At 45.2% G+C, this 22,051-nt stretch overlaps 1 protein-coding gene across 7 annotated transcripts in view; it reads left to right on the forward strand.

Annotated features, from left to right (window-relative positions):
• Nucleotides 1-22,051, forward strand: part of lrch1 (leucine-rich repeats and calponin homology (CH) domain containing 1) — a 101,073-nt gene that overhangs the window by 28,384 nt on the left and 50,638 nt on the right. For all 7 annotated transcript variants that reach the window (XM_071355130.1, XM_071355134.1, XM_071355132.1 and 4 more), the window contains exons 2-3: nucleotides 11,183-11,327; nucleotides 21,579-21,705. In XM_071355130.1, the coding sequence (XP_071211231.1) occupies nucleotides 11,183-11,327; nucleotides 21,579-21,705 (272 nt within the window). The remainder of the gene's footprint in view (nucleotides 1-11,182; nucleotides 11,328-21,578; nucleotides 21,706-22,051) is intronic.

Here is a 22,051-nt window from a genome sequence, read left to right on the forward strand (position 1 = left end):
GGCCCATGTCAGGGTAGGGTGTTGGACCCACACAGTCATATGAAGAGTGAGTGAGATAAAGACCAAGTGAAAGAGGGGGAGAACAGAGTGAAACCGAGACAGTGTGTGTGAGGGAGCTAGCGAGGGCCAAGGTCACACCATGTCTTGTTTATGTCTTTCGTTCCTGTCTGTTCCTGTCTGTAGTGAACCCTGCCTCTGAGGGATGTCCTGAGAGCATACTGGAACTGATAATGAACATGTAGCCCTCTATGGATACACAGCCAAGTCAGAGAGTAGGTGGAAGGCCCTGTCCTATCTGTAACTTCTAAGAACTCCACTGTAAATCTTCTTAACACTCTCCCACATCAGTCTTTGGTATGTGGTATTCCTGAGAATGTTTATCAGGAATCATAAACAGCACTGGCCTCAGCCATTTCTGCTGCTATGACAACCAGCTCAATGCTACCTTTGTTTACCAGTGAGTTATGAGCTAACCTGTGCCCCTGTGCCACCACTAGTCCAGTGGACTGGCACCACATGAACGGCGGAGCAGAACAGAAACTCACTTTCTCTGACTCTGAAGACACTGGAGCCAGCTGACAGGCCTATTTAAGGCATCTAGGCTCTAGACGTTGGTTGATGTGCCTGTGGTGGCCATTTTGTGGCGGTGTCGGTAACAGCAAGTGGTGGAACTGATGTGAGGTTTACATTTTCAGTAGAGTAGGGGAACCATGACTCAGTCCTAAGCCTTCTACGAGAGTGTAAACATATGTTTTGAGACCTTCTGGAGAAGTTTGGAGCTGGGAGACACAGTAGTGATGGGAAAAATCCATACAGTTACATATCAGGATATTATGTTTGCCCTAGTTGGCTGTACCTGCACCAAACTTTTTAGTTCATAGCTTGTTCTCCAGCTTTTTAAATAAGGAGCCAATTTTGTTTTCAGCACTTATTTCCATGACGGATCAAAACTTGTTTTCTCATGGCTCCCTCTTCTTCCTCTGCAATACACACATGGTGAGCAATATACACTGCTCAAAAAATAAAGGGAACACTTAAACAACACAATGTAACTCCAAGTCAATCACACTTCTGTGAAATCAAACTGTCCACTTAGGAAGCAACACTGATTGACAATAAATTTCACATGCTGTTGTACAAATGGAATAGACAAAAGGTGGAAATTATAGGCCATTAGCAGGACACCCCCAATAAAGGAGTGATTCTGCAGGTGGTGACCACAGACCACTTCTCAGTTCCTATGCTTCCTGGCTGATGTTTTGGTCACTTTTGAATGCTGGCGGTGCTCTCACTCTAGTGGTAGCATGAGACGGAGTCTACAACCCACACAAGTGGCTCAGGTAGTGCAGCTCATCCAGGATGGCACATCAATGCGAGCTGTGGCAAGAAGGTTTGCTGTGTCTGTCAGCGTAGTGTCCAGAGCATGGAGGCGCTACCAGGAGACAGGCCAGTACATCAGGAGACGTGGAGGAGGCCGTAGGAGGGCAGCAACCCAGCAGCAGGACCGCTATATCCGCCTTTGTGCAAGGAGGAGCACTGCCAGAGCCCTGCAAAATGACCTCCAGCAGGCCACAAATGTGCATGTGTCAGCATATGGTCTCACAAGGGCTCTGAGGATCTCATCTCGGTACCTAATGGCAGTCAGGCTACCTCTGGCGAGCACATGGAGGGCTGTGCGGCCCCACAAAGAAATGCCACCCCACACCATGACTGACCCACCGCCAAACCGGTCATGCTGGAGGATGTTGCAGGCAGCAGAACGTTCTCCACAGCGTCTCCAGACTCTGTCACGTCTGTCTCATGTGCTCATGTGCTCAGTGTGAACCTGCTTTCATCTGTGAAGAGCACAGGGCGCCAGTGGCAAATTTGCCAATCTTGGTGTTCTCTGGCAAATGCCAAACGTCCTGCACGGTGTTGGGCTGTAAGCACAACCCCCACCTGTGGACGTCGGGCCCTCATACCACCCTCATGGAGTCTGTTTCTGACCGTTTGAGCAGACACATGCACATTTGTGGCCTGCTGGAGGTCATTTTGCAGGGCTCTGGCAGTGCTCCTCCTTGCACAAAGGCGGAGGTAGCGGTCCTGCTGCTGGGTTGCTGCCCTCCTACGGCCTCCTCCACGTCTCCTGATGTACTGCCCTGTCTCCTGGTAGCGCCTCCATGCTCTGGACACTACGCTGACAGACACAGCAAACCTTCTTGCCACAGCTCGCATTGATGTGCCATCCTGGATGAGCTGCACTACCTGAGCCACTTGTGTGGGTTGTAGACTCCGTCTCATGCTACCACTAGAGTGAGAGCACCGCCAGCATTCAAAGGTGACCAAAACATCAGCCAGGAAGCATAGGAACTGAGAAGTGGTCTGTGGTCACCACCTGCAGAATCACTCCTTTATTGGGGGTGTCTTGCTAATTGCCTATAATTTCCACCTGTTGTCTATTCCATTTGCACAACAGCATGTGAAATTTATTGTCAATCAGTCTTGCTTCCTAAGTGGACAGTTTGATTTCACAGAAGTGTGATTGACTTGGAGTTACATTGTGTTGTTTAAGTGTTCCCTTTATTTTTTTGAGCAGTGTATTTGGACCAGCAATATATTTGGAACATCAAATCGCAATAAAATCACAGTATCGAATCGCAATGCATATATGTAGAATCTTGAGTATCGTGATAATATTGGTGTCTTGGCAATTCCCAGCCCTAAGGTATTGTGTGTAAGTGGTTGAGGCTTGTCACACTGTTGGAAGGTAGGCCCTCAGGCTGCAGTTATAATGTTAGTAGGTTGTAGTAGTGTTGAGGAGTTTGGAGAATATTTGATGTAGTGTAGGTGGAATGCCATGCTTAGGATTGAGGTTGGTTGACACAAGCGGAGTACAGTGACTTCATATGTGCTCCCCTTTTCATACTGTCTGTCATATTGTTTATTCCACAGAGGTCATGTGCAGGAGAAACTGTTATACAGAGCTGCAATTTTGTCTGAAAAACATGTAATTCAGGTTCCCCCCTGTGACGAGTCACCTAATATATGGTTGTGTCCAAATGATTGTTGGGCGGGTAGTTATACATCAGGGGCGGGGGTGTAAACAAGGTCCTAATGACAGGGTCTTGCACCATACAGTGAGAAATTCCCTTGTGTCTAACCCTTTTATCAGAAACACACACACACATACACACCCCAATCCTGTGCCCTAGTAGTAGTAGCAGCAGCAGTCGCAGCTTTGTCAGTATGTTGTGTGCCGTGGACTAGAATGATAAGCCAAGCCATCTGGACAACCTTTCTCTATTGTGGTGGTGCCGTGTGCTTGTGCATGCGTGTACGTTTGTGTGTGCGCCACTGTATCTATCCAACAAAGAGCCAGACTCTATTGAGCAACGCTAGTGTCTGTATCTGTTGGCTGTCAGTCGAACCGTTCAGCCCATGGCGTCTGGATAAAGGGAAGAGATATGTCAAGTGCTCATATAACGTGTGAACGTAGAACGTGTTCTCAATTTGCCTACCTGGTTAAATAAAGGTTAAATAAATAAATATATAAAGAGAGAAAGTAAAACTAGCTGCAAAAGCGTGAATGAAAAGGGGGGAAAGATAAGGAACTTATAACAAGAATGTTCTTGTCCATAACATAGCTATCACTAAGAGTATCTGAGCTGTAGGGCAATTCCGCAGTAACGGAATTGTGCTGAGCCACTTAAATGTATGCCAAACAAAAACCATTGATTTCAACGTTTTAACAAACCATACGTGCAACACAGCATTCCTAATATGTACAAGGACCACTTTTTACACAAAACATTTTACAAAACACATTTACTGAAAGAACTGTCCAGATGCAGTTTGGTAACAGAATTTCAGTAAAATCTCCCTCTGTTTCTTTTGTGTCCATGTTTTACAAAACAAAATATCTCCCGAATTAAGATTGAACAATGTCTGCAGAAAGAATGGGTGTCAGCTATGACATCACACCTTGAAAATCTCTCTTGGTTATTGAACTACAGTAAGTGAAGAGGATTTACACCTGGTAACGGAATTGCAGTAAAGGAATTTCATCATGGGTCCCTGATCTGTACTACACAGAAATGCATAATTATGGATATGAATGTCGTTCTCTTCATGGTGATGCATCCTACAGTAATTAGGGACACAAGGGTATAAATATTCAATATCCTCCTTTGTAGATTTGCATATTATTCTACACACTGGCTATTATTTTAATGAGCTCTGCCCCCAAACAAGACCATATTTGGTTGGTTCAGATTTGGTCCGGATCTTTCATATAGATGTCTGTTTCACAAGTTTGGAAAGCACAGTGGAGTACAGTTCAGTAGATTTTAGTACAGGACATGTATACTGCCATACAAAGGCAAAACGCAGTAACTACGAATTTGGTCAAATCTTTCATCTGGGTGCCTCCCGAGTGGCGCAGCGGTCTAAGGCACTGCATCGCAGTGCTTGAGGCGTCACTACAAACCGAGGTTCGATCCCTGGCTGTGTCACAACCGGCCGTGACCGGGAGTCCCATAGGGTGGTGCACAATTGGCCCAGGGTTGTCTGGGTTAGGGGAGGGTTTGGCCGGGGGGGGCTTTACTTGGCTCAATCCGCTCTAGCGACTCCTTGTGGCAGGCCAGGAGCCTGCAGGCTGACTTCGGTAGTCCAACTGATGCGGCTGGCTTCCGGGTTCAGAGGGCGGGTGTTAAGAAGCCCGGTTTGGTGGGTCATGTTTCGGAGGACGCATGACTCGACCTTCGCCTCTCCCGAGCACGTTGGGGAGTTGCAGCGATGAGACAAGATCGCAATCGGATATCACGAAAAAGGGGGTAAAAAATGTATAATTCAAAATAATCTTTCATCTGTTGTAATGACCAGATAAATGATCTGATTAATGTGGTTTTTAGTTTCCTGACACGAGAACAAGCCAGTTGAACGGAATATATAATTGAGTATCAGAAATTGCTGTCTGTCAAGACAGAAAAATACTTAAGTCAGATTTTGCAGCAAAAAAAAACAAAATATGAAGTTACTGTGTTTTGCCTTTAGGGCAGTATAGTGTACTCTACTTGTCTTTAATGTTCTGTACTGAACTATACTCTCCTTTTTTATTTATTGTGCTGTACTGCACTGTGCTGTCCAAACTTGTGAACCCAACTGTGGTTTGTGACTAATATAATTTCCCATTATTGACATTTCAGTAAAAACTAGGGATGCACGATATATCAGTGAACATATGGGAATCGGCCGATATTAGCTAAAAATGCCAACATCGGTATCGGCTAGTGTCTAGTTTAACGCCCGATGTTCAAAACCGATGTCAAAGCTGACGTGCATACCTATATAACGAAGGTAACATGACGTAATGACGCCACGTAAAATTTTGCGCTTTACGTGCAACTCAGCATTCCTAATCTAAGCATTCCTAATCTAGCCCACAATGTCTGCCGTGTGGATCGAGCAGTCAAGCAGTCATTTGAAAGAGTAACAACATTTCAGCGAGACAACTCAAAAGGCCAAATCCATTAAAGCCAAGATAATGGAATTCATTGCCCTTGACAATCAACCGTTCTCTGTCTTGGGTGATGTTGGCTTTTCATAATTCAATTCCCTTAGGAATCGACTCCTAAGATTCAGTATTTTTAGAATGGAGGAGACTGATTAGTTGCCGTACTTCCGAGAACACAAACACTAACATCTTTCATAGCGAGCTAGCGAGGGACGGGGAGAGAGAGGGGAAGAGCACAGTATAAGCAGGTCAGCCACCAGGCAGACCGATTCCAAACCGTGTACTAGGCCTATCTATCGGCAATAAAAAGCTGTATCTCTCAATAAAAAGCTGTATCTCACAATGGAATGCTGTATCTCTCAATAAAAAGCTGTATCTCACAATGGAATGCTGTATCTCTCAATGGAATGCTGTATCTCTCAATGGAATGCTGTATCTCTCAATGGAATGCTGTATCTCTCAATAAAAAGCTGTATCTCACAATGGAATGCTGTATCTCTCAATGGAATGCTGTATCTCACAATGGAATGCTGTATCTCTCAATAAAATGCTGTATCTCTCAATGGAATGCTGTATCTCTCAATAAAAAGCTGTATCTCGCCATGTCTTGTCTTGTCTTGTATCCCTCGCAAATTCACCAAAGTATCCTAAAGTTTACCTCGTCCTCTCTGGTTTTATTTAAATGTATCTTCTAGTTAGGCTATTTCATGGAAAAATAATGTTTTGTGATGACTGCATTGTGATTTTTAAAGGGACATTAAAAAAAAATTCAACTTCATATTCGTCATCTCCAGCCCAACATCGACATACTGTATGAAAATGGTGCATTTCTATGCTTTGTTGAAAAAAAGATAAAGGAAGAGAAGTGTTTCCAATGACATCATCAGTGTGCATCGTGATTTTAACCAATAATGCCGACTAATTGTCTAATGATTGGTTGATGTCACTGGAAACACTTATCTTCCTCGTTATCTTTTTGACTACAAAACATAGAAACGCACTATTTTTACATGCTCATGTGTGGGTGGTGCTGGAAATTCTGAATATGAAGTTGAACATTTTAGAAATATCCCTTTTAATTCTGTGGGGGGGGGAATTATTTTTGGTTGGGGATCTTCTTAACATTAAGGATTCCAATTTAATTGAAACGTTCACACCCCTAGCATTTGTGTGTGGTTCCCAGCACTATAGGGTCATGTAAAGGGTAGTGGGGTAGAATACTGACACATCTCACCCTTGGTCCTTGAGCATGTGCAGTGTGTGTGTGAAGGGGAATGTTTTTTGGTTTGGTAATGGCATATGGTACTCTTTATTTATTTATTTATATATATATACAGTGGGGAGAACAAGTATTTGATACACTGACAATTTTGCAGGTTTTCCTACTTACAAAGCATGTAGAGGTCTGTAATTTTTATCACAGGTACACTTCAACTGTGAGAGAAGGAATCTAAAACAAAAATCCAGAAAATCACATTGTATGATTTTTAATTAATTAATTTGCATTTTATTGCATGACATAAGTATTTGATACATCAGAAAAGCAGAACTGAATATTTGGTACAGAAACCTTAGTTTGCAATTACAGAGATCATACATTTCCTGTAGTTCTTGACCAGGTTTGCACACACTGCAGCAGGGATTTTGGCCCACTCCTCCATACAGACCTTCTCCAGATCCTTCAGGTTTCGGGGCTGTCGCTGGGCAATACGGACTTTCGGCTCCCTCCAAAGATTTTCTATTGGGTTCAGGTCTGGAGACTGGCTAGGCCACTCCAGGACCTTGAGATGCTTCTTACGGAGCCACTCCTTAGTTGCCCTGGCTGTGTGTTTCGGGTCGTTGTCATGCTGGAAGACCCAGCCACGACCCATCTTCAATGCTCTTACTGAGGGAAGGAGGTTGTTGGTCAAGATCTCGCGATACATGGCCCCATCCATCCTCCCTTCAATACGGTGCAGTCGTCCTGTCCCCTTTGCAGAAAAGCATCCCCAAAGAATGATGTTTCCACCTCCATGCTTCACGGTTGGGATGGTGTTCTTGGGGTTGTACTCATCCTTCTATTCCTCCAAACACGGCGAGTGGAGTTTAGAGCAAAAAGCTCTATTTTTGTCTCATCAGACCACATGACCTTCTCCCATTCCTCCTCTGGATCATCCAGATGGTCATTGGCAAACTTCAGACGGGCCTGGACATGCGCTGGCTTGAGCAGGGGGACCTTGCGTGCGCTGCAGGATTTTAATCCATGACGGCGTAGTGTGTTACTAATGGTTTTCTTTGAGACTGTGGTCCCAGCTCTCTTCAGGTCATTGACCAGGTCCTGCCGTGTAGTTCTGGGCTGATCCCTCACATTCCTCATGATCATTGATGCCCCACGAGGTGAGATCTTGCATGGAGCCCCAGACCGAGGGTGATTGACCGTCATCTTGAACTTCTTCCATTTTCTAATAATTGTGCCAACAGTTGTTGCCTTCTCACCAAGCTGCTTGGCTATTGTCCTGTAGCCCATCCCAGCCTTGTACAGGTCTACAATTTATCCCTGATGTCCTTACACAGCTCTCTGGTCTTGGCCATTGTGGAGAGGTTGGAGTCTGTTTGATTGAGTGTGTGGACAGGTGTCTTTTATACAGGTAACGAGTTCAAACAGGTGCAGTTAATACAGGTAATGAGTGGAGAACAGGAGGGCTTCTTAAAGAAAAACTAACAGGTCTGTGAGAGCCGGAATTCTTACTGGTTGGTAGGTGATCAAATACTTATGTCATGCAATAAAATGCAAATTAATTACTTAAAAATCATACAATGTGATTTTCTGGATTTTTGTTTTAGATTCCGTCTCTCACAGTTGAAGTGTACCTATGATAAAAATGACAGACCTCTACATGCTTTGTAAGTAGGAAAACCTGCAAAATCGGCAGTGTATCAAATACTTGTTCTCCCCACTGTATATATAGTATATATATAGTGTGTCAGGTTGGGAGGGTGCTAAAGGCTTTGTGTGTATGGGTCACAAGTGGTCAGACTAGGAGGCCACCTTGCTGCTCAGTCAGCGATTCACTCCTCCACCTGTCCGTCTCATCTGTGCTCCTTTCCTCCTATTCAACCATAAGCTACACACACACACACACACACGTGTTCCATGCCTAGGAGTGCTGGATAACAGTACACACACATGCTCTCTCGATCGCTTCTTTCTCTCTCTTCACATAGAGGGGAAATTATGCAAATCAACACATGGTCCTGAGTGCTCTCTGTATGGAGACGTTAGCCCCTCAGTAAAAGAGGTCTGCTCTCTGGTAACTCATAGTTCTGATAACACTGTTTACTGCCTACACACACGCACACGCTGCTTCCTCTCAATCACATTTTCTAGTGTTGCATAGTTCTAAGCCTCTCAGAGCCTAACCGGGATACTTGTCTGCCTGGTTTATGGAGGCTACATGTTTCCCCATGTGATTGTACATCACACTGGTGTTGAAGGAGAAATCCACTCATGCCTTTTAATTTACAGTGTCAATTAACACTATGTAAGAACAATATTTTTTGTGAACAAAATGTTTGCGTTTATAATAAGGTTGGTAGCGACATGGAAAATCGTTGTGGAAATCTGTTGCAGCTCAAGACTATTACAAAATCCATAATGCAATGCTCGTTCTATGGGCTGGATGACTAGCAAACATGGCTACACACAATAATACCAAAGACAATATCAGCATGTACCGTAGATAGTTAGCTGTAAAATCCCCTAAATAAATGGCATTATCAAGGATTATTTAGGAGTCTACAATCTCACCATGTTCAACCTGCAGATCGATGTGCCTTACAGAGTAGAGTCTAACATTCGCAATGGCAAATATATACTTTTGAGGAGACGGGAAACATTGCCCATGCTATGTCAATGGACCACACAGTGCCTTCTGGGCGATTTCTGGAACAAGGAGCACTCTCCTTCAAGGAGTGAATGGGAATCTATTGGGCGCTAGCTCAAAAACCCAACATTAGCACGAATTTCGTCAACAAAAAGTAGAACATCAAAAATCCAATAAAAAATGGGTGAACCTTTCCTTTTAAGGTTGAATCTGTCCCATGGGGATTGTTGTTCCCTTCACTTCCTGTACTGGGTCTGGTGAAGTTCCCTTCCCAGCATGCTCTGCATTGACTGATGGCCCTCTGTGTGTGTGCATGCTTGTATGAATAGGTTTCTCAGATGTTTGTGGGTGCGTGTAAATATATAGGTATGACTCTAAACTAACTAGACCCCTAGCTGTGTCTATGTATTTAGTCTACGTGCTGAGTGAGTGCTCCTGCGAGTTGATGGCTAACTCTGTTGGGAAAGCGAGGGAGGAGGGATTATTAGTTCTCCTCCACTTCTGAGGGAGATGTGGTTCAGCTGCTGTACAGTGGAAATATGAGGCACTTAGAGGGCTGTAAAAGAGCGAGGGAGGGGAGGGAAGGGGGGGGGGGGGGGTTAAGAGGGCTGTAAAAGAGCGAGGGAGGGGAGGGAAGGGGGGGGGGTTAAGAGGGCTGTAAAAGAGCGAGGGAGGGAAAGGGGGGGGGTTAAGAGGGCTGTAAACTTTTTTGCTTTCTGGATCAACACTTCAGTCTGGCTGGGGCAGGGGAATGGACACAGCTTTAGAAGAGTAGCACAGAGAGAAGATGATGTGTGTGACAGGAGGAGGACACTACTCCTAATAGTCTTCATCCTCCAGACAGTCTGGGTTGTCATGGAAGCTATCTGAACTAGCCTAATCTGAAGATAAACTACCCAGAGTGAATTGCAGCGAGATGCAGGATATGCTGATCTTATCTTTGTCACAGTCACATGGTTGTCTCCTTGCATGAAATGTCACGCATGCACACATTTATGCAGGTGTGTTCATGTGTGTCATGAAAAACATCAAGGCTCCTGTGTCTGGTTTGTGGGGGGTGGTTACTACGGGAATGCTCTAATTTACCAGGGTCACATGACCTGTTGTATAGCCTACACTGCCGCCATGCAAACACATAGACACATACATGCACACGTCCCCACCCCCTAATGTCTCAGTTTGAGCCTTAATCGGTCTGTCATGTTGTAGTGTAACAGGAGCTGTCCCATTAGATTTGAAGCATAGTAGGATGGGGGTCATAGTGATGCTACATGACACTAACACCATTCACTGTGGGTATTTGGTCTTTCTAAATACATAGTACATGCGCACACACACACATCGTGATGTTATTTTCAGTCCTTAGTCATTATTTCCAGTCTGCGCTACTAGTGCTAGCAGGGCTTTGAGTCACACTGAAGCTGTTTTGCTAGAGCGGAAGATCAACTATGAGTAGCCTTTTGTCTCTGAGTGTTTTTAACAGAACTTCCTTCCCCTGTGGTGTCCATAATGTAACACAGGCTTCTATATTGACTGAGTGCTCTAGGTCATCCCAGTTGAATTCACTAAATCACTTTGGAACAGTAGGTAGGAGTGGAGCTAATCTGAACACAGTGGCTAATTGTTATTATGGCCTCAGCTGATATCAATGTTGTTATTTGCTGCTGGGAGCCAGTACAGGAATTCTTGTGTTAGCCTGTAGGCTTTGGATAGCTTGGCTGGACTGGGTTGTGTGGAGGGGAGGTCCTGGGCCAGGGAGAGACACCTAGTGGCACTAGTATATAACTACAGGTGATATCTGTCTCTTCCTATTCTCTCTCTCCCTCAGACCTGTCGAGGAATCGTTTGGCGGAGGTCCCCTTAGAGGTGTGTCACCTGGTTGCCTTGGAAACGCTGAACCTCTATCACAACTGTATCAAGACCATTCCTGACACCATCATCAGCCTACAGTCACTCACCTCCTTAAACCTCAGGTAAGACTTGAACCTACAGTTAACAGGTGACTGTGTTGAGTGAGAAGCACATTTGTTTTCAATGACAGAAAGAAAATGTAGGCGTTTCTAAGATTTGCCGAATATCAGTGGTTTATCCTTAAAGTTGTTTGCACAGTTATCCCTATAAAGGCGGCAGTATTGGTTCAGTGAAATGTTAAATATATTAGATTAGATATTATTTGATAAGCAGCACAGAAGGTTGGCAGTAGTCTGGTTGGACCAGGGCTTGTTTAGACTCAGGTGTTTGATCCCAGGGCAGACACGCTTGTTAGGCTTCACGCATCACTGACGCCTCTCAATGGGCTGATGTTACCGCTTCCAACCTCATGGCAGGACCACAGAGCAATAGCATATCTTGTCTCTGTGTTTGTGTAATGCGCTCAGATCACATATTGGAATGATGCATGACACTACTTGTTTCATTTTATCTCTCTCCACTCCCGCTCTATCTAGCTATCGAGAGACAGAGAGAGACATAGAGAAAGAAGGGGAGAGGGAGAGAGACAAAGAGAGAGATGGGGGAGGAAGATGGTAGAGAGAGAGGAGAGGGAGAGCGCGAAAGAGAGACCGAGAGAGATGGGGAGAAGGTCATCATATAGCCTGGTTCTTTACTGCCTGCTGTACGCATCATCAACCTGAGACCGACTCGGTACTCTCTGTCTCTAATCTCTTCCTCTGTGCTCACACCACCGTGCAACTGAGGGAGATTCATTAGTCATATCTCTGACACACACACACAGAAGACCAAACCCACACGCATGCATATGGTGTTGCGGCCATATCAGTTGATTCATTGAATTTAAGCTGAGTTAATAAGTTGATTCATTGAATTTAAGCTGAGTTAATAAGTTGATTCATTGAATTTACACTGAGTTAATAAGTGATTCATTGAATCAGTTATATAAATGCTACATCTGAACGGGGAGGATGTAAAATACCCTCGGTGGAGGGTAGCTGATGTAGGTTAATGTGAGTCTGTGGCGTGTGTCTGAGCATAATGTGATGTGAGCACCACAGTGACCGCACCAGGGTATGTGTTTTACACCACTAGACAGGAATGTTATCAGACGCCATGGAGACACTGGCAGATAATCTCATTTGAATTTGTGGTATTTCATATTGCTGTCAAAACAGGAAATAGACAATGTTCTCCATGTCTGCACCAGGAACACATGAAAAGGAAGGCATTATTTTTAGGATCGTTCTGTTCCTGGCCTGCATCGTGGTGGAAAGAGGATAAAGGCTCTTTGTTGTCTAGATAGAACTTTGGCAGTTGTGGAATAAAATGTCTTATTTTGAAGTTGATGGGATGGAGGCTGTTTAGAGCTGTCAGCTGTTGTCATTGAGTTTGCTGATTTTGTTTTGCTGCTTTTGTTCTGTTAGCTTTTATTAAGGCAGGCAGCTTTTACTGTGACTGTTGTCCTGCTCGCTTGTTACTCTATTGTGTTAGCTTGTGCTGCTGCGCTAGCTGCAGTGCAGTGTAGTGGTTTTCAGATCGACACACTAGCCACTTGAAATATAATAGCCATAAAACATATCACATGACTCTTCATGAGGGGTTGTAAAAAGCTATCCTTAATATGAGTGTTCACAGAACAATAACATCTAACATATACCAGACAACACATTGTTTCAGGGAGGGAGGGAGTCATGAGCCAAGGTCATGAATGCCTTCTACCTACTATGGTCCTGTTGTGTATCTGGAGCTGAAAGGTCGTTTCCATAGCAGAGAGAAAGGCCTGCCCTCCCTGGTATATGGAAAGATTAAACACAGAGAAAGACGGTAAGGAAACAGAAAAGGAGAGAGAGAGGTTCAATAAGGAGCTTGAGACGGATTACCAGGAATCTCACTCTCCCTGACCCAGTCTGTAATACCTACATGTTTCAAGCAGACCACCATAGTCCCTGTGCACAAGGAAGCGAAGGTAACCTCCCTAAATGATTACCGCCCCGTAGCACTCACGTCGGTAGCCATTAAGTGTTTTGAAAGGCTGGTCAGGGCTCACATCAACAGCATCATCCCAGACACCCTGTGGATGCAGATCCACAGATGTAAGAATGCTGTTCATTGACTACAGCTCAGCGTGCAGCACCATAGTGCCTACGAAACTCATCACTGAGCTAAGGACCCTGGGACGGCGCCTCCCTCTGCAACTGGATCCTGGACTTCCTGACGGGCTGCCCCCAGGTGGTAAGGGTGGGCAACAACACGTCTGCCACGCTGATCCTCAACACTGAGGTCCCTCGGGTGTGTACTTAGTCCTGTACTCCCTATTCACCCACGACTGCGTGGCCAAACACAACTCCAACACCATCATTTAAGTTTGCTGACGACCCAACAGTGGTAGGCCTGATCACCGACAACGATGAGACCGCCTATAGGGAGGAGGTCAGAGACCTGGCAGTGTGGTGCCAGTACAACAACCTCTCCCTCAGTGTGAGACAGCCTATAGGGAGGAGGTCAGAGACCTGGCAGTGTGGTGCCAGGACAACAACCTCTCCCTCAGTGTGAGACAGCCTATAGGGAGGAGGTCAGAGACCTGGCAGTGTGGTGCCAGGACAACAACCTCTCCCTCAATGTGAGCAAGACAAAGGAGCTGATCATGTACTATTGGAAAAGGAGGGCCGTACAGGCCACCATTAACATCAACGCGGCTGTAGTGGAGCGGGTCGAGAGTTTTTCAAGTTCCTTGGTGTCCACATCACCAACGTACTATCATGGTCCAGACACACCAAGACAGACGTGAAGAGGGCACGACAAAACCTTTTCCCCCTCAGGAGAGATTTGGCATGGGTCCCCAGATCCTCAAAGTTCTACAGCTGCACCATCGTGAGCATTCTGACTGGTTGCATCACCGCCTGGTATGGCAACTGCTAGGCATCTGACCATAAGGCGCTACAGAGGGTAGTGTGAATGGCCCAGTACATTCCTGGGGCCAAGCTTCCTGCCATCCAGGACCTATATAATAGGCAGTGTCATTGGAAAGCCCATAAAATTGTCAGACTCCAGTCACCCAAGTTATAGACTGTTTTCTCTGCTACCACACGGCAAGCGGTACTGGAGCACCAAGTCTAGGTCTAAAAGGCTCCTAACAGCTTCTACCCCCAAGCCATAAGACTCCTGAACAGTTAATCAAATGGCCACTGGACTATTTACATTGACCCCCCCCATTTGTTTTGTACACTGCTGCTACTCGCTGTTTATTATCTATGCATAGTCACTTCATCCCTACCTACTGTACATGTACAAATTACCTCAACTAACCTGTACCCCCGCACACTCAACTAACCTGTACTCCTGCACACTCAACTAACCCCCGCACACTCAACTAACCTGTACCCCTGCACACTCAACTAACCTGTACCCCCCGCACACTGACTCAGTACCGGTACCCCATGTACAGTTGAAGTCAGAAGTTTACATACACCTTAGCCAAATACATTTCAACTCAGTTTTTCACAATTCCTGACATTTAATCCTAGTCTTAGGCCAGTTAGGATCACCACTTTATTTTAAGAATGTGAAATGTGCCAATAATAGTATAGAGAATGATTTATTTCAGCTTTTATGTCTTTCATCACATTCCCATTGAGTCAGAAGTTTACATACACTCAATTAGTATTTGGTAGCATTGCCTTTAAATTGTTTAACTTGGGTCAAACGTTTCGGGTAGCCTTCCACAAGCTTCCCACAATAAGTTGGGTGAATTTTGGCCCATTTCTCCTGACAGAGCTGGTGTAACGGAGTCAGGTTTGTAGGCCTCCTTGCTCGTTCTGCCCACAAATTATCCATAGGATTGAGGTCAGGGCTTTGTGATGGCCACTCCAATACCTTGACTTTGTTGTCCTAAAGCCATTTTGCCACAACTTTGGAAGTATGCTTGGGGTCATTGTCCATTTGGAAGACCCATTTGCGACCAAGCTTTAACTTCCTGACTGATGTTTTGAGATGTTACTTCAATATATCCACATAATTTTCCTGCCTCATGATGCGATCTATTTTGTGAAGAGTACCAGTCCCTCCTGCAGTAAAGCACCCCCATAAAGTGATGCTGCCACCCCCGTTCTTCACGGTTGGGATGGTGTTCTTTGGCTTGCAAGCCTCCCCCTTTTTCTTCCAAACATAACGATGGTCATTATGGCCAAACAGTTCTATTTTTGTTTCATCAGATCAGAGGACATTTCTTCAAGAAGTACGATCTTTGTCCCCATGTGCAGTTGCAAACCGCAGTCTGGCTTTTGTATGGCGGTTTTGGAGCAGTGGCTTCTTCCTTGCTGAGCAGCCTTTCAGGTTATGTCGATATAGGACTCGTTTTACTGTGGATATAGATACTTTTGATACCTGTTTCCTCCAGCATCTTCACAAGGTCCTTTGCTGTTGTTCTGGGATTGATTTGCACTTTTCACACCAAACTACATTAATTTCTAGGAGACAGAACGCGTCTCCTTCCTGAGCGGTATGACGGCTGCGTGATCCCAGGGTGTTTATACTTGCGTACTATTGTTTGTACAGATGAAAGTGGTACCTTCAGGCGTTTGGAAATTGCTCCCAAGGATGAACCAGACTTGTGGAGGTCTACAATTTTTTTTCTGAGGTCTTGGCAGATATCTTTTGATTATCCCATGATGTCAAGCAAAGAGGCACTGAGTTTGAAGGTAGGCCTTGAAATACATCCACAGGTACACTTCCAATTGACTCAATTTATGTCAATTAGTCTATCAGAAGCTTCTAAAGCCATGGCATCATTTTCTGGAATTTTCGAAGTTAAAGGCACAGTCAACTTTGTGTATGTAAACTTCTGACCCACTGGAATTGTGATACAGTGAATTATAAGTCTGTAAACAATTGTTGGAAAAATGTGTCATGCACAAAGTAGATGTCCTAACCGACTTACACTTAACAAACTATAGTTTTGGCAAGTAAACTTCCGACTTCAACTGTATATAGCCTCGTTATTGTTATTTTGTGTTACTTTTTATTCTTTATTACTTTAATTTATTTGGTCAATATTTTCTTAAATCTTCTTGAACTGCACTGTTAAGGTCTTGTAAATAAGCATTTCACGGTAAGGTCTACAGTTGTTGTGTTCAGCGCATGTGACAAATAAAGTTTGATTTGAGTGAGTGTCAGTAAGGAGAGGGGGAGAGAGCGGGTCAATATGGAGAGGGGGAGAGAGCGGGTCAATATGGAGAGCGGGTCAATAAGGAGAGGGGGAGAGAGCGGGTCAATAAGGAGTGGGGGAGAGAGCGGGTCAATAAGGAGAGGGAGGAAGAGAGGGGCTCTATAAGGAGAGGGAGAAAGAGAGGGGCTCTATATGGAGAGAGGAGGTCTATAAAGAGAGGGGCTCTATATGGAGAGAGGAGGTCTATAAAGAGAGGGAGAAAGAGCGGGTCTATAAGGAGAGGGAGAAAGAGAGGGGGTCTATAAAGAGAGGGGGTCTATATGGAGAGGGAGAGAGAGGGGGTCTATATGGAGAGAGAGAGAGAGAGAGAGGTTTAATAAGGAGAGGAAGAGAGAGAGTCAATACGGAGAGAGAGAGGGTCAGTACGGAGCGGGGGAGTGGGTCAATACGGAGCGGGGGAGGGTGTCAATACGGAGAGAGAGTGGGTCAATACGGAGTGGGGGAGGGTGTCAATACGGGGAGGGGGTCAATACGGGGAGAGCGAGAGAGAGGGTCAATACGGGGAGAGCGAGAGAGGGTCAATACGGGGAGAGCGAAGGAGAGGGTCAATACGGGGAGAGCGAGGGAGAGGGTCAATACGGGGAGAGCGAGGGAGAGGGTCAATACGGGGAGAGCGAAGGAGAGGGTCAATACGGGGAGAGCGAAGGAGAGGGTCAATACGGGGAGAGCGAAGGAGAGGGTCAATTCGGGGAGAGCGAGGGAGAGGGTCAATACGGGGAGAGCGAGGGAGAGGGTCAATACGGGGAGAGCGAGGGAGAGGGTCAATACGGGGAGAGCGAGGGAGAGGGTCAATACGGGGAGAGCGAAGGAGAGGGTCAATACGGGGAGAGCGAAGGAGAGGGTCAATACGGGGAGAGCGAGGGAGAGGGTCAATACGGGGAGAGCGAGGGAGAGGGTCAATACGGGGAGAGCGGGGGAGAGGGTCAATACGGGGAAAGCGGGGGAGAGGGTCAATACGGGGAGAGCGAGGGAGAGGGTCAATACGGGGAGAGCGAGGGAGAGGGTCAATACGGGGAGAGCGAAGGAGAGGGTCAATACGGGGAGAGCGAGGGAGAGGGTCAATACGGGGAGAGCGAGGGAGAGGGTCAATACGGGGAGAGCGAGGGAGAGGGTCAATACGGGGAGAGGGAGGGAGAGGGTCAATATGGGGAGAGGGAGGGAGAGGGGCAATATGGGGAGAGAGGGTTAATGGGGAGGGAGAGCGGGGGTCAATAAGGAGAGAAAGGGGGTCAATAAGGAGAGAAAGGGGGTCAATAAGGAGAGAAAGAGGGAGAGGGTCAATCAGGAGAGGGAGAGGGTCAATCAGGAGAGGGAGAGCGAGAAAGAGGGTCAGTAAGGAGAAAGAGGGTCGAGAAGGAGAAAGGGGGAGGGGGTCAATACAGAGAGGGGGAGGGGGTCAATAAGGAGAGGGAGAGAGAGAGAGTATATAAGTGGTGAGAGAGAAAAAACTAAGTGATATAGAAGGGAGTATAGAGAGAAACATAAGAGGTGCAGTTTTTGTATAAGGATTTGTCTTTTTTTGTGGTCCTAGCTGATAGCTGATAGCTCCTCTCTTGGCCTGTGTGTTGTTATGTTACTGCTTCACTGGGGATTCCATTTTGCGTACACAGGTAGATGGAATTATTGGATGGTCGGTTGTTAGAATTTTTCATTCAGCCAGTCACCATGTTATGTCTATACCTTCTCCCTCGTCATATGGAGTGGATCTAAGCGGCTCTTGTGGGAGGATTCAATAGAGAGTGGATCCCAGAGAGGAACTCATGCCGTCTTTAATCTCTTGGGTCGGAGACAGAGACCGTGTTTGACAGCTCTGGCTCTGTGGCGCCTCTGGACTGCACAGTGATATGGCTCGATCTGATGCAACGCACGCATGCCAACTCGTAAGCATGCAGGCACGCACGCTCACACGTACACACAGCAAACACCGCTGAGGGGTGTGAAAGCATCCAGTTTTCCAGAAGGTTCCCATACTATAAGTTCTCACCACTCTCAATGTTCTCCAGCACAAATAACCAATAACTCAGGGAAGTGTAATCAAAGTCTTTGCACACACTCCAGAACAAGAGGCCTTCCCGTGTGTGTGTGCATGTGTGTGTACCAATGGGTCATTTCCAGGATATTTTTTTGCCTTTTGTTATTGCTGTGGAGAGCTTGTTTTCTCTGGGTCAACTGTAATCGGCTCTGCTCATGCTGGCAGCCTCTCTACCAACCTCTCTGTCTGTTAAATATCTCTAAATTCTCTCTGTCTATGTTAAAGGCCTCTGTTCGTCTCTCTGTCTACATATTAAGGCCTCTTTCTTGCTCTGCCACAGACATCCTGCTGCGTGCTGGCTAACTGCAGCTGTAAGCCGGAGACAACACCAGAAGTCTGTTTTAATGAGGTTCAAACTGTTTTGGAGGAGTTCTGATCTGTTTTGGAAAGGCTTTGGATTGTTTTCCAGCATTTTGTTTAACTGCTCATGTAAACCAGGGAGGGAACACCAACATCCTGTTTTTATGAGGGGTGTTGGGCTGTCGTGCTGGACTGAACTGAATTAGATTGGGACTGTGTGTTTTATGTTTTGCAGAAGTATGAAAGTGTTTATGGGAAAGCTAATGAGTAGTTTTTTACAGTACAGTAGTGTTGCACGGTATACTGAAACTTCTGTACTTTTTTCGATGCTAGAACATGAAAAACAGTTCGGTACCAGAATTTCTGTTACTTTCGGTACTTCCCTCAAATGTGTCTCACAGATCAAGTCTGTATCAGATAAAGCTGATGTCCCCTTTATAGCGCATGTGCCTGTTCCGCTTAGCTTGCACTGGGAGACCGGGCTGCATCATGTTATGTCCCCACACATGCCACACAGAAGTTAACACACTTCAATAATGCAACATGGCATGTAGACATGTTAAAACAGTTCATTACTGTTCGCAAAACAGGCTAGAACACTTTACAATGCAAGAAGATACCGGTATCTTCCAGCTTTGTAGACTAACCTTCCTTGCTAGCTTACAGCTGAAGCTAACATCAATTCACTACCTAGACCAAGCAGCCTTCATGTTTGCAGCATTGTCTGTCACCAGTGCAAATACCTTCTGTGGTCCAAGGTCATTGATGACTGCCTTCAGCTCATCTGCAATGTAGAGGCCGGTGTGTCTGTTGTCCATTGTCTGATATTGCAGAATACTGGTTTAGGGGTGAAAATGATTTAGTTAATTATTCTGGGCGAAGAACATTCAGAAATCTCTTCCAATACACATTGCCTGTGAGCATCAGAGGTGAACCAGTTGCATACACAGCTCGAGCAAGACACTCATTAAGCAAGACACTGTTATAAGCTAACTTTTTGGATGAATTTAAGCAAAATTCCCCCAAAATTTCCCAAATTCCCGGGCTTAACTTCCCATGGAAAATTTACCGGAAAGTATCCTTCCTTTTGCAACCCTAGTAGTGACTCCTCCAGCACTGAGATGCAGTGCCTTAGAACGCTAAAAACAGAGTCAAATTGATTGTAGAATTGATTCATTAATGCAACATGGATGTTGACGTAAAACATGTCTAATGGAATGATATTGAACTCATAAGATGCCCAACGATTTAACAGAGTAGTAGCTGAGTTTCTGTCGGGATCAAGTGTCATTCTGTGACTGGCTAATATGCTTTATTTTTTTGCTGTGTTGTCTTGGTATTGAGTATCGTGATACTATACCTTGTACCTAAACATTTCTGGTATCATGAAAACACTACAGCACATTACACACAAGCAATTACACACACTGAGTCATTTACATCTACTGTTAATATGAATATGTCAGGGATGGGCAACTTTGATGGGGGTGGGAGCCACAAAAAACTCCTCATGAGTGGCTGCAGTGGCTCGTGGGTCTGCGTACCCACATCCAGACCCCCCCCCCCCCCCCCCACCTTAAACATTGAGTTAAACATTTTAGCGGCCCCACCTTGTGACAGCGAAGACAAAAAAAACGTTTACAGCTAATATCCTGCTATTCTACAAATGTTGCAATAGGGTGGATGTTTGCAGTTTTTATGTTGATAACTGGTTATCAATTAATTTGACCATGTTTACTACACGTTTTGATACATAGTCAAGCAGCTAACTTACCAATATAAAAATGTTTTGCAGACAAATTTCAAAATTGCACTTGTGTATTCTGTTATTCTAACTCTCAACAGTAAGTTGAAACCCTGACTGAGTCGTCACCCCCCCCCCCCCCCCCCCAAAAAGCAACAGAATTGGTCCGCGGGCCTACAACAGGGGGGCCGCCAGTTGCCCATCCCTGGAATATGTCATTACATTCTTAGAATGCAGATAGTGCGCTTTGCCTTTACACTCTTAACCTTCATTGATTTAAAATTATTCAAAAAGCTTATGTTTACATAAGAAAATAGACAAGGTCTTTCTCCTGTTGGGTATAACCATGTACAGTGCATTCGGAAATTATTGACACCCCATAACTTTATCCACATTTTGTTCCGATAAAGCCTTATTCTAAAATTGATTAAATAAATAGAAAATCCAAATTTAATCAACACACAATACCCCATAATGACAAAGCAAAAACATGTTTTTAGGGATATTGTGTGTAGATTGATGGGGGGAAAACAATTGAATCCATTTTACAATAAGGCTGTAAAGTAACAATGTGGAAAATAAATCTAGATTTCTGAATACTTTCCGTATGCACTTCCTGATTCTACCAGTGAAATGAAAATGTTCTAGCTTGTGGTTTGGATAATTGTGATGTTTATGATAAAAACGTAATGTTGTTAATATAGTAATGACTATAGGCCGTGGCAGAGCCAAGGTAATATTCCCCTTTTAAGGAAATGGGTTCAGTTGGTATGGGGTCGTATTCATGTATATTAGAGTACATGACACAAGGTCCATCACACATCTGACACTTTTTTAAATTGAAGTTTCCATCCAAGTGGATCGTCGTCAGGTCTAGATTGTAGACACTCTGGACATCCTATGTATCGCTCTTTGATCTGCATCTCTCTGCTGGTGTGTAATATAATACCTCTGTGTGTTTGTGTCCACAGTCGGAACCAGCTGTGTGCTCTGCCAGCCTCCCTGTGTGGGTTACCCCTACGAGTCCTCATTGCCAGCAACAACAAACTGGTGTGTATACCTGAGGCCATCGGACAGATCAGGAGCCTCATGGAGCTGGTAAGAGATTATCTTTCTTTCTCTCTCTCTTGTGTGTGTGTGCCAGTCTCTGACTCAGCTCTTAGTTTCCTGTGTGAGCTCCTAGCCAGGCCTTATGTAACTGTTCTGTTCTCCACTGAGGGGTGAAATTAATGGAACCGGCCCTCATGCAGCTAGAGCAGGGAAGGAGAGGAGAGGGGAGACATTGTCTGACTCCATGTGAGGAGACAGGGAAGAACAGTGGGATAGGGAGCATTTAATATGGATGTGTTATGAGCCATACAAACCCCTAGTCCTTAACGTAGCTCTTGTACACAAGGGGCGACTAACCATCCTCCTGGAGAGTTACTGGGTGAGCAGACCGGCC

The sequence above is a fragment of the Salvelinus alpinus genome, chromosome 20 (assembly GCF_045679555.1).
Source record: "Salvelinus alpinus chromosome 20, SLU_Salpinus.1, whole genome shotgun sequence".
Lineage (NCBI taxonomy): Eukaryota > Metazoa > Chordata > Actinopteri > Salmoniformes > Salmonidae > Salvelinus > Salvelinus alpinus.